This window comes from Diachasmimorpha longicaudata, chromosome 9 (assembly GCF_034640455.1).
Source record: "Diachasmimorpha longicaudata isolate KC_UGA_2023 chromosome 9, iyDiaLong2, whole genome shotgun sequence".
Lineage (NCBI taxonomy): Eukaryota > Metazoa > Arthropoda > Insecta > Hymenoptera > Braconidae > Diachasmimorpha > Diachasmimorpha longicaudata.
In genome coordinates, this window is record NC_087233.1 from 7,599,825 (window position 1) to 7,611,767 (window position 11,943).

Below are 11,943 nucleotides of genomic sequence, written 5' to 3' on the forward strand. Positions count from 1 at the left end.
GAGCACTCGTCGCAACGAATATCGTGGGTTTATGGGTTTCTGGATGAAATACATCTGGTTAATCTCGTTTGCGTTGAGTAATTGAGACTGATGTACTGGGATTATCGTTGGGAACCCGGCGGGGGGATTATTTAGATAATTATTCTATCCGAAGGTGCGTAAGAAATAATTGGAAAAAAATCTTGGGGAATGTCCCTCTCCTCCTTCAGTCTCTTAAAAGTATTTGGAGACACACGCCTTCCCATACTATTAATTACACGAAAAAACAAATAGCGAGTACTCCTCATTTTCATAGGAGTGTCGACACGCAATGTGTGCTCCAGTGTCACGCAGCTACGTACACACAAAGCCACAAGATCCCCCTCGTCCCAACAAACGCCAACTATTTTAACAATTCTAAAGTGTCTTCGAAGGGGCCTGAAAGACACTTCCAACACAGTTGGCTCCACTTTAGTCGTGCACGTGGACTTCTGTAAAAGTTGGAACGATAAAATCACTCAAGCATGTCTCATTCCATGAGGATGGGAATTTATTCTAGAAAAACAGCTCCAAATCAAATATTATAATTCAAGAAAAAATACACAGAATACTTTCTGGTTCGCTCGTAAATGTATTTTGTTTCACTTTATTTATTTAAATATTCATACAAAAATCTAGAATATACTCTCAATAAAAAAATACAATCATAACTGGAATAGAAAGCTCTATTTTTTAATTTGCGCGAGTGCATGAAAAATAATTTTTCAATTAATTAAATTAAAAATCCCTGAACTTTAACGAATCTCCGGGCAATTCTTACGCAACATCCCGCCCGTGAAGTGCAGTATGCCCTAGACCAGTGACACGTGCTCGTATTACAATCGATTTTTTCTCTAATATATTATTTATCACAGTTGCAGACCGATTGAATTACCCAATGTTATTAGATGATAAAATAATTGAACTTCCCAGCAACGTCTAACGTTACAATAAGCATCGATACCCTTTCACTGTTGCATTTTCAATAAACATTAATCTCCACTGTTGTTGTCATCGCGTCGGGCCGGATAATGACGTGTGCCATGAATCCAATGGCCATGGATATTTATCGGCTGTCCTTAGTCAAAGCGGAATCACCGTTTATCCCACTTGTACATACGAGTCATTCAGCCCCAGCGTCACTGACAATTCCATTTCCGGTTGCGTACGCTCCTTTTGAGAGGTATTTAGAGAATGAGTAAAGCGAGAGCGAGTCATGGATCGAGTCTTATCGATTGTGACTCGCAATGGGGATTCATTTGTGACTAGAGTTCGATGATACGAAGGATCAATCATATTTCTTTTTCGGGATTTTTATCACGTCTTCAGCGATTTTATTGATGATTTTTTCTGTTTTTTTTCAACCATTTGAAGAAAAAAAAATATTCTCGCGAGTAAAAAATACAGTCGTGCAGCACTGACGCAAAAATACTCAACAAAAGCGAGGAGAAACGTTGTATTAATGCCTGTCCTCGACTCGACTCCCTAGAATGCTTAAGGGAATTGTTCCAGTGGATCGATGGCCCCTAGGCCTGTTTGAAGGGCTCCTCCTCGTCCAGGGTGGAAAGCCGAGGCTTGGGGCGGCTCGCCCGACGATCCTCCATGTCGTGAGCCAACTGCTCGAGCAACTCCTTGAACACATAGTTGTCCAAGTTCTTGGCTATGTAGTAGAGGAAGAGCCAGTCCCCGAAGTGGTACTCGTGAGTCACTCGAAGGACATTCCAGGGGTTGTATCTACCCGGGCAGGCAAGGGAAAATACCCAGCGATTGAACCGGATACTCCTGGATAAATATTTGGGACTCAGTGAGGGTAACTGATTACATAGAATTTTCGAGGGTTGTGTTGAAGTAAAAATAAAAAATGGAATGAAAAAAAATTTTTGAGCTTCGCTCCGAGAGCCTCATCTCGAGAGGAACTCATCTCGAACAGAGGCCGCGCACCTAATAAACTCGTTTTTGCCCTCAATCAAGATTTTACGACAAACAATAACTCCCACGACCTCGCGGTAGATGCGATAATCTAGTGGAGAAGAAAAAAATCCCAGAATAATGACCCTGAGGAGTAAAAAAAATTCATAGTCTCCTGGAATTTTTCCCTTGAATTGACTAAGTGTTCTCCGAAGCTCTACATTTTTCACGTAATTTTTATAGCGAATATTGAATAAATATAGAGGGAAAATATTTAAATGATTAAATCACCTTGCGTGTAGTACCATCGTGAGAATTCTCCAGACAAGTCCCAATCCCGTAATAATCGCCAGAATAATAAACCAAAACCACAAAAATGCGTAAATTTTCTCGTTGACAATGTTCAGGGCCATGACACAGAGGGCATCGTGCCTCTGAATACTCCCCGAGGGCCCGTACTTGTGGAATGTGCACTTGGTAACCTTGGGAAAGACAATGTCCAGAGGTGTCATCTTTCGATTCCAGTCGGTATCGTCCGCCTGAGTGAGGAGGCTCCCCAGGTTCAGGAAAGCACCACCAAGGAACCAGTTTGTTAGGTATATCTGGGTCAGGACATTCATGAAGTTTAGGACCTCGCAGAGACCGAGGTAGTATGCCCAGGGCCTGTTGGCGTGCAGACGATTCAGAAATGCGTTTCGAATTATCTGGATTTTCTCCTCTCGATCGGACTTGGAGGGAATCGATTTCCCGTTACCCAGGTCGAGCTGCTCGTCCCGGAGGCAGAGGGACGCCATTTGCAGACCCGAGACGAGCACCTTCAGACGACCACCTGTTGGCGAATGTCGATTTCATGGGTTTCGGTTAAAAAAAAAAATGCGGATGAAAGGAGCGCTGAAATTCGTATTGAGAGATCCGGTAAAACTAGTTGGAGTTTTGAAAAATGAAAAATTCTTTGGAAATTTTCAATCCATCAGTTTTTTCCATACGTAAATGTTTACCTTCTGCGGATCGCCAGAGGTAGTGGGGCACGTAGAACAGGAGCGCTTGGAAGAAGAGGACAAACGGCACCCATTGGTAATAAGCGTGATGGACAACCTCGTCTTCTGGGCTTTGTGAGCCCACACCGGGATGCGGTATGTGGCCTAATTCTACAGCTGTTGCATTCATGTACTTCGACTGAAATTTCGAAAAAATAAACTGGGTAATTTTTTTCAACGCCCAAATTTCGAATTTCTATGTCTGAGGAATTTTAATTTATGATTTTTCTTCCAAGTATTTCTTTCGATATAAAGTTGAAGAAGCTTTCCATTACTTCGTGGTTAAATTAAAGAGCGATTAGACTGTGAATCGTCATTACCTGAACGTGATACCACTGATGGAGAAAAAAATATTAAAATCAGTAATTAATACTTACGATGGTAAAAGTCGATGTGAAAAAACAAAAAGTATCAATGACGTGGCCCAGCGTTTTCTCCTCATTATCAAATATGCATCTGTAATAGGTTTCGATCGTTAACAAGACACGATGAACAACAACATTACGATCGTATGTGGGGTAATTGATTGATTCAAATACCTACTTGATGTGATCACCTATTAATTGACGGGATGTGCACAGCAGGCAGCCAATCAACAGGATCAAAAATGTCACGCGATAGTGGAGTTTAAATACTATTCGAAAATAAAATTAATTCAATATTAATTAATTAGTCTATAATAATTCGTAGAAATTTTTGCGGCTTTGCAAAGATGCTGAGAAACTCATCATCGACCTATTCCGCGTCGGGTCCCATTGTATTCAAATCCCGCCAAAAAAAATATAAAAAAAATCTTACCAATATTGTCAATAGCCACGGAGTCCTGCGTCACTCTCAACTTGACGTGGTCCTTGAGAACAGCGAAAGTCGCGAGAACCGTCGACATCTCGCTGAAAATTTCCCCCGAAAAAATTCAACGAAACCAGAACAAAACCAAGGTCAGCTCTCAAAATCCCGCGAGAATGAGAAGACCTTTGCGTAAGAGCAATCGCGGTCTCACTGACACTCTCCCAGACAATTTCATAAAATCGTGGGCCTTATCTTGACAAAAACTGACAACGTACTCGTACTCGTACTCGTATCGTATTTCAGCGTGACGCGCTTACTCTTCGAATTGAATACAATGAGAGAGGAAACCTGGGGAGTGAAATTGTTTTGAAATAAATGATACCCAACTACGTTTTGATAACAAGAGATAAATGTAGCTGAGTAAGAAAATCAAAGAGTCTCGAGTGTTGGCTAATGATAAAAAAAAATGAAGTAATGCAATCCCTCTTCTTTCATTATAATCTACGGGGAAGTCGAGGCTAAAAATAGGTATCATAATCCCCATGTTTAGTTTGCATTAAATAATTTTACAAAACAAATTGCCGAATTTGGTGAACTATTTCATTGGATCTCCAAAACGGATGGAATTTCCGTGGAAATTCAACATAATATTTTAGAACTAATTATTATTTTTTGCCTTCAACTTCTAGTCTAAATGATTTGGTAGTCTTCACGCGGTTATCACACCTTTTTTCACCTAGATGTGACGCCTCACGTTGGGTGGGATTAGGCGATACTTCGTTATCGTTCTAATTCCGCTGAAAGCGGAGAGAGACGGTTACGTTTTCGATGTTGGGTATGAATTATTGGGGGATTTTTTGAAGGAGACTCATCATTTATCGTACCTCACCTTGCAGTTGTATACTGATGAGGGGGCGGCAGGGGGAGGGTAGATAAGAGATGATATAATGGTTCAGGTTGATTTCTGGGAAGATTAGGCCTTTTGGGAATAGGACGGCGATTACGGGATGTGGAAATTATCGCTTTTTGCGCCGTATTGGTAAAACTATTTATTTTTCATTATTCCCTATTGCTTATATTTTATTACAGCTCACAATTAAAAAATTCTCTATTGATAAATCTGAACAATAATGATTTTTCCAGTCGTGATGGTCGTGCTATCATACCGAGATATTTGACGATATCTCAAGGAAAAATGTTATTGTCGAACAGATAATACCATGGATTAAGTGGAAATTCAATCTTTAATTTCAATTCACTAAGCGATAAATCATTTTAGTCCCGTAAATTGACGTTCAATAAATTTTTCGCCCAAGTCTACGAAATTTTGAGTTCCAGAATTTTCTAGGACAATAGCAAGACTCTCCATTCCATGAAATTCATTATTAAAAAATTCCCAAAGTCCTCAGAGCGAAACACATTTTATTTTAAACAACCTGAATTTTTCGATTTGTCTTCACTTCCGCCGTAATAAAAATTAATTCTCCAAACCAACAAATGGACTCAGCGATTGATTTACTGTCCTATTTGTCAAACGATTGACTGAAAAGCGGGTGAGGAAATCCCCAAAATACAGGGATTACCTCCCAATCATGAAAATCAATAATTCTATCGCTGAATTTATGCTCGTGAGGTACATCAAACGATCCCCCCCCTCCTCCTAAACTTTCCGGTATTTTTTTAAAAACAGCTTTCCCACAAAAATGGCGCACAACTCCGGAGTTGTCTCGCAAGAAAGAAAGTATTGGTCGCCTCGCGTTGAACATTGCCTGGTAGAGCATAAGGACTTTGACCGGCCGTTGCCCCCGTGGTTCGCTCATACCGGCTGTACCGACGTTCTTGTTTCGAGACGTCTTGCTTCTCCAGGCACTACATCCTTCTATGAACATACCTGACTGATCTCGCGTCGCCAGAGTTGAAGGAGAAAAAAATTTGCGTTTAGATTTGAGATATCGTGCCCACTGGAAACAGCGATCGCTGGGACTTCTTCTGGAGACGACCACCAGCACTGAATTTAATCTTTATGTCAAGCCTTCATTCTAAATACAATTTGGATCGACAAAGATTGTTTCTCATCAAAAATATAATTTTTAGTCGTGTCACGGACACAAATATTATCAATGCCCCATTCGGTATTTTTTTAACATTCGTTTCCTTCGATTGTTGGAGTAATTGGCCATTTGAGAAAAAAAATCTGAGACAGTTACTCATCATAAATACATGTCTGTGAGTCAAGCATAGACTCAGAGCCTCGTTATTTTAATACCTCCGTTCACCTATGCGAAATTTATTGAAAAAAAAGCCAGAGGGAATGAAATTGTCTGGCGATGCAGAAGCGCGATCGGTCAATGGACCGAGCTAGCAATGGTCACTCGATCGGTATTTACAGTGCACTGGAGTCTTTGTTGTCCAGCCCCGTGATCCTGATGGTCAGCTGCATCGCTTCACTGAGTGTCCAGCCCGGTGAGTTTGAGGAGAGGCTCGTGATGACTTGAATGCAATTAGACATAGAATTTAATAATTGGTTCAGTTAATTTATTCATTCATCTGCCAAAACCACCGGCAAATATTAATTGAGTCGTCAGGGAATATCTCAGCATCTTTGGGAGAACCTCAGGTAAAGGTGAAGGCTAGAAAAGTGTTTCCCCAGGTATTTAAATATCCTGCTAAACCTGATGGAGATAAAATCGACTCACAGCCCCTTAATCCTTCCCGACTCCAGGATAAGAATGTTCATTCGAGTTAAAATCGACTTTTAAACGCGAAAAAATTATAATACAGCAAAACAACATTGCATTTGATGACAGATAATTTTTAAAAAAATATCCCGAGGCCTCCAGACAAAAAATAATGTGTGGAAATATTTTATTCTAAAAAAGAACATTTTGAAAAGTGTGGGAATTTTCTAAATTTGTTGAAATAAAATCGCCCATTGAACTCAGGTTATAAAAATGAATTTACGATCTCTAGCGCACGATTTATCATTATGAAAAAGCTTTCTCAGTATTTGATGAATTCTTAAATACCTTTTAACGGTTCCAAATGATAGAGCCATCAGGATCATCAATTTTGTAATGATTTATAGACAATCGTTAGAAAAGTGAAATGATTCATATAAAATTAGTTTTTTATTGCACCAATAATGCGACTTTCGTGGCCGCAGGGGAAATCTACCTTCTCCAAGTATTTATATATCGGAAGAATGCGGTGTAAATTTAAAAAACGGTCTGCAGATCTCGAAATGAGGAAATCCATCCCCTCTCCGTTAATAATAATCCCGTCCATACCTACCAGACACGTAGCGAGCCCCTCGACCTGGTCATTCAGACTTGATTGAAGGTTAATAGACCTCGGCGCCCCCCGTCCACCGATGATCCGTGAAATATCACAGCGTTTTACCATTGACCATCCAATTACCAGAGCCCTTAAATTACAATGGGATTGGATTCCACGGGAATTCAGTTCATAAATTCCCAACAGCAGAAGCAATATGTCAATCTTACTTAGGCACATGTTTATTCAAAAATATCAAAATACTTTCCAAAAAAACATTATTTTCATTTCTCCTCCGAGATTTATTCGACTCAATCTGTACAATTTGTAAATTATTTCATCATTATTAACAAATTGAAAAATATTATAATAGCTTTATCCATACAAACTGTAATTATTGTCTCGATACTGTCGTATAATTTTCATTCCCTAATTTTTCGTATCTTCGTGGTCCAATTCAGTAATGAAAAAATTCATGCTTGCATAAATATAATAAACGAAGTAAGTCCTTACAATCGTATTAACTCATGACAAAAGCACTAGCCTAATCGGAATTGCTATGAAATACATTAATCAGTAACAAAATGATTCATCTACGACCGATGAAATGAGAAAAAAGTCTCGATGTGATTCTCAACTGTGAAAAAAAATCTGTTTCTTAGATTAAGATTATTCACTACTAAAAAAGGGAGAAAAAAAAATGAAAAACTATTGTCGTCGACTCTATCACACAATATTCCCACCGAGAAAATGCCTCAATCCAAACGCTTCTTATCACTAAAAGCCTGAAATAAGCATGATAATGCCTCCCTCAGGTTATCAATTCAATTACAATCTTTAACCTCTTTTCATATTTCCATCACCAGACAACAATTTATTCCACTCTCATTCCAGAAATAAGTCTTTTGATTCCTAGCTCATAATGATTTAACGGTTTCCTGAATTTTCGGTGAGTTGAAAGAATCCGGATAATGCGGAATGATAAAAACATGTACTCATGTGGAGAAAAATCGACGAACATTCTGGCAGTCTTACATTGAGCGTGAATGACCTTTCAATTAGCCTGTCCTCACCGAAAAATAAATCAATCAAATGCTCCAATAATCGAGAGAAATAATAGACAATTGAACCTTCGTCATGTAAAATGATTCCTAGAACAACCAATCCTCGTACATTCATAACGTTAATTTAATCTCAAGAAATACAAATGATAATCTTGCACAGTTGTACGGTTTCATTAAACGTCACAACGCTTAATAAACTAATTAAATTCGCTCGTTACATAGGCATACTTAAAGGCAGCTACCGATTGCTGGTCGCAAAGACACTCTGATTCCTTTGGGAGTTGTGGATATATTTTGAAAAAACTCACTGGAATAAAAGTGGCCTTCGTCCACGGACGGTAAAAGCGGCAGTAATTAAGAGGCACGTGATGGGTGCTCAAACACCCATATAAATGAGAAGTTAGAAGATATGTAATATATTGCTCGACGACACGAAAACATTGGCCCCTTGTTTCACTTGGAATGGACGATTTCGCGAAGATACGTATATCTACACAATTTATGTATAATTTTCATATATAATATATATCTTTCTATATTCTTACTGTTCTATCTGGGGGGGAGGGGAGGAATTTTATAATCTACTTGCAATAGCGAAAGGAACGAGAAGATAAATGATGAATTGGTTATGGAAGTTATACTACTGTGGGAGGACGGCGTCATTTTCGTCCTTTTCTCGATTAACGGAGGTATCCAAATTGTTTATAATCGTGAGCACATTTGTTTGGACTTTGCCAAAAAAATCTGCTCATGACAAGGACGAAGGAATCAGCGAAAATTCAAGAATCAGTTCAGGCGAATCTGGAGATGCCCAAGTCTTCCTGAGTCATGAATAATTCAAGTTATTCGAATTTGAAAAGGAACACTCATATCATCCTTTGACTTTAACACCCTGGACAACCCCTAAATTCGCCATTCCTCGACGAAATATTCGTCTCACATCAGCTGCCTGCCCGAAGGCCCTTGAATATTCGCTGTATCCTGACAAAAAAAAAATAGAAATTCGACGGATATGGTTGAGCTATCCGCGAAAATTACTGTGGAAACACCTGGACAAAGGAGGGAGTCAAGGCCCATGGGGCCCCAACAGGCGGGAACCTACGATTTTCAACCGGCAGATGGCGGCGATCGCCGTACGCCACGTAACAGCCACTTTCGAATATCCCGGGAAATTATGGGAAATTGATGGATATGCCTGCAATGCTGGCATTCAAGAAGAGGAAACAACGCCGTCACCCGCTTATCACACAATTAGAGTCTACAAGCCTCCGTCCCACGGCCCAAGGGCCTTCAACGAAGAAATATTATTTATTTGTGAAAATGTTCCTTCTCGAAGTCATGTGATGATTACCGAGCATTGGAAAGGGATTATTGTATTTGAAATGTGGGAGGTGGGCAGTCGACTCCAATCCAGCCAGACCCAATATTCGTTGGCATTAATACATCGAGATATTTCATTTTAAAATCACACGTAGGAAAATATTTCATTGAAAAATCCAGTGAAGCCCATGGAACTTTCTCTACTTCTCCATATTTATGGAAAATCTCCAGTGGAATTCAATTTTTCTATCCGATCTTTCATGAAAAAAAGTAAACATTCTTAACGAAAAATTCGCAGACAAATTACTGCACCGAATTATCCAATTTTTTCTAAAAAATTGTGCAGCACGTGTGCAATAATCGGCCTCGGTCCCCATAAATAACTAAAACCCCCTCTAAAATGCCGCAAATTTTTCCCCGAGACCATTGAATTTTAAAATAAGATAAAAAATTCAGAAATACGATTGGTAATCTGCCATTTTGACTGGCGATCAACTCCAAACTCCGAGATTCCCCTAAACCATCTCCTTCCCTTCGAAGCGCTGTGCGAGATCGGAAACGAGGTCCTTATAGATAAGTGGATCGATATTCTTTCCCAGTTGATAAAGAACGAACCAGTCGCCGATTTGGAACCTCTGCGAAAGGGTTTCGATCTGATCCTGCGGTGAGAGACGTGATCGCGCACGAAGAAGCACCAAACGGAGCTTGGGCCCGGCAACGACAGCAGCTCGATAGGCAAGACTGAGTCCACTGAGTATCGACAGGATAATGAACCAGAACCAGAGGAAGACGTAGATTTTCTCGTTGACGATGTTCAAAGGTAGAACACACAGGCCGTCGAACTTCTGAACAGTTCCGGAGGCACCATATTTGTGGAATGTGCATTTTGTTACTTTGGGGAATACCCGGGCCATGGGATCGATCCTCTCCTCCGGCTCCATCTCCGTGAACTTGACGACATCGGAGCCGTACGTAGTGAACTCCCCGTCGAGGAAGAAATCCATGAAATATATCTGACCCACGCAGTTGATGAAATTTAAAACTTCGCAGAAGAAGAATCGGTAGGCGTAGAAATTTTGTGCGTGAAGATTGGTACCAAAATAATCCACCAGGAGTTTTCGTCTCTCGGTTTTGCAGGAATCACTCACAACCGGACAATTGAGGTCCAGAACGAGCATTTTAATTCTTCCCCCCTCCCACGTTTTCCAGAGATAACGGGGCACGTAGAAGAGCATCGCTTGGAAGAAGAGGGCGAAGCACACCCACTGATAGTACTTGTGATATTTTATCTCATCCTCACCCTCGACGTGTGCTGCCACTCCAGGCTGGACTAGATCCCTCCCGACCACACCGCTGCGATCAGGAATTGTGAATGTCGAGTAGATCCAGCAGTAGGTGTCCATCACGTGAAGGGGTATTTCGTCGACGATGCAGTCTATGGGGTCGCCGATGTACTGTCGCGATGTCACTAGCAGGGAGAATGCTATCAGTATTATTACCGTTGCCTTGTAGTGCAATCGAAACACATTGTTGTCGATGCAAACTTGGTCGAGCTTCAGGAGGCCCTTCACCGAGCCGAAGACGTCGAACATGATTGATTTTTTTTTTCTTTAAATCACTGGTTAACTGAAAATCGTCGCGGTTATCTAGTCCCCGGGTTCAGTCAATTTTACCGACAACAGCGCGACCATCCACCGGTCGACTGGCGTTTTTTTTTTCTCAACCCCGAAAAATTCACAAGACCTATCCTGGATTAACGGTATTTCCACCAACACCTGTGTCACTCACGATTTGTCAATCAGTCACCTTCAGCTGACGTTTTCACTTACTATTTTTCTTTTATTTTTTAACCTCGTTGTAGTTCACTGATAAAAGGGTATTACAAATGCACGCCAAGCTTTTCTTTCCTACACACTCGTCTGTCGGGGATCGGGGACTGAACGGCTGCCTCTAGAGCCAGCGGACCCTCACCCCCTCCTCTTCTCTCGCTCACTCACTTGTCTGTAGTACCAACTTTTTTTTCCCCCCTACGTTTGTATTTCGTTTCCCCTTCGGTAAAACGTGCACAACGCGTCGTTTCTCTCGCACTCAGTCTTCTCTGTTGGCTCCCCTTCCCCTGCCCCGCGCAGCCGGTCGACGCCTTCCCCCCCGCCCCCGAGAACCGCCTGCCGGCCCACCCCACCACCCGTCGACCGCCAGACATCACCATTTTTCGGTGCAACATGAAACGAACTCTGGATGTTCCCGCGTGGTTGAGCGCCCCTCTCAGTTCCATGGCCTCAGCGTTTCGACCCCCCACCCTCGGGGGTCGGTGGGGACGATCCCCCGTCGCCTCGCGGAGCCGGTGACGAGTGGCCGCCTTCGCCAGCACTCGGGAGGTTTCGGAAAGAGGACGGGCGCATGCGTGACGCCGGAGTCAGGGAATGCGTTACTATGGCGACGGGGTCACAATGGGGGCCTGAGAAAATGGGGAAATTCGTGGGCCTGAGGGGGGAGAAAGAACAGATGGGTTTTTCGCGCTTTCCAACAATTGA

The 11,943-nt window shown here is 41.5% G+C and overlaps 2 protein-coding genes across 2 annotated transcripts; both read right to left on the reverse strand.

The window, feature by feature from the left end:
* Positions 1-590: 590 nt before the first annotated feature.
* Positions 591-4,097, reverse strand: LOC135166004 (innexin inx7). Its single transcript, XM_064127905.1, has 6 exons — positions 3,762-4,097; positions 3,507-3,597; positions 3,341-3,419; positions 2,925-3,102; positions 2,218-2,755; positions 591-1,800 (listed from the first exon to the last, which is right to left on the reverse strand). The coding sequence occupies exons 1-6, from the start codon at positions 3,847-3,849 to the stop codon at positions 1,545-1,547; spliced, it is 1,230 nt and encodes a 409-aa protein (XP_063983975.1). The 5' UTR covers positions 3,850-4,097; the 3' UTR covers positions 591-1,544.
* Positions 4,098-7,303: 3,206 nt separating this feature from the next.
* Positions 7,304-11,473, reverse strand: LOC135165687 (innexin inx2). Its single transcript, XM_064127212.1, has one exon. The coding sequence runs from the start codon at positions 10,999-11,001 to the stop codon at positions 9,925-9,927; it is 1,077 nt and encodes a 358-aa protein (XP_063983282.1). The 5' UTR covers positions 11,002-11,473; the 3' UTR covers positions 7,304-9,924.
* Between the last annotated feature and the right edge of the window lie 470 nt (positions 11,474-11,943).

Excerpts from the sequence above, each read along its gene's own strand:
- LOC135166004 (XM_064127905.1), bottom strand. The coding sequence starts at position 3,849 with ATGTCGACGGTTCTCGCGACTTTCGCTGTTCTCAAGGACCACGTCAAG. Across the intron at positions 2,756-2,924 it reads CCTCTGGCGATCCGCAGAAG|GTGGTCGTCTGAAGGTGCTC; the intron begins GTAAACATTTAC and ends ATTCGCCAACAG. Across the intron at positions 1,801-2,217 it reads ACGATGGTACTACACGCAAG|GAGTATCCGGTTCAATCGCT; the intron begins GTGATTTAATCA and ends ATATTTATCCAG.
- LOC135165687 (XM_064127212.1), bottom strand. The coding sequence starts at position 11,001 with ATGTTCGACGTCTTCGGCTCGGTGAAGGGCCTCCTGAAGCTCGACCAA.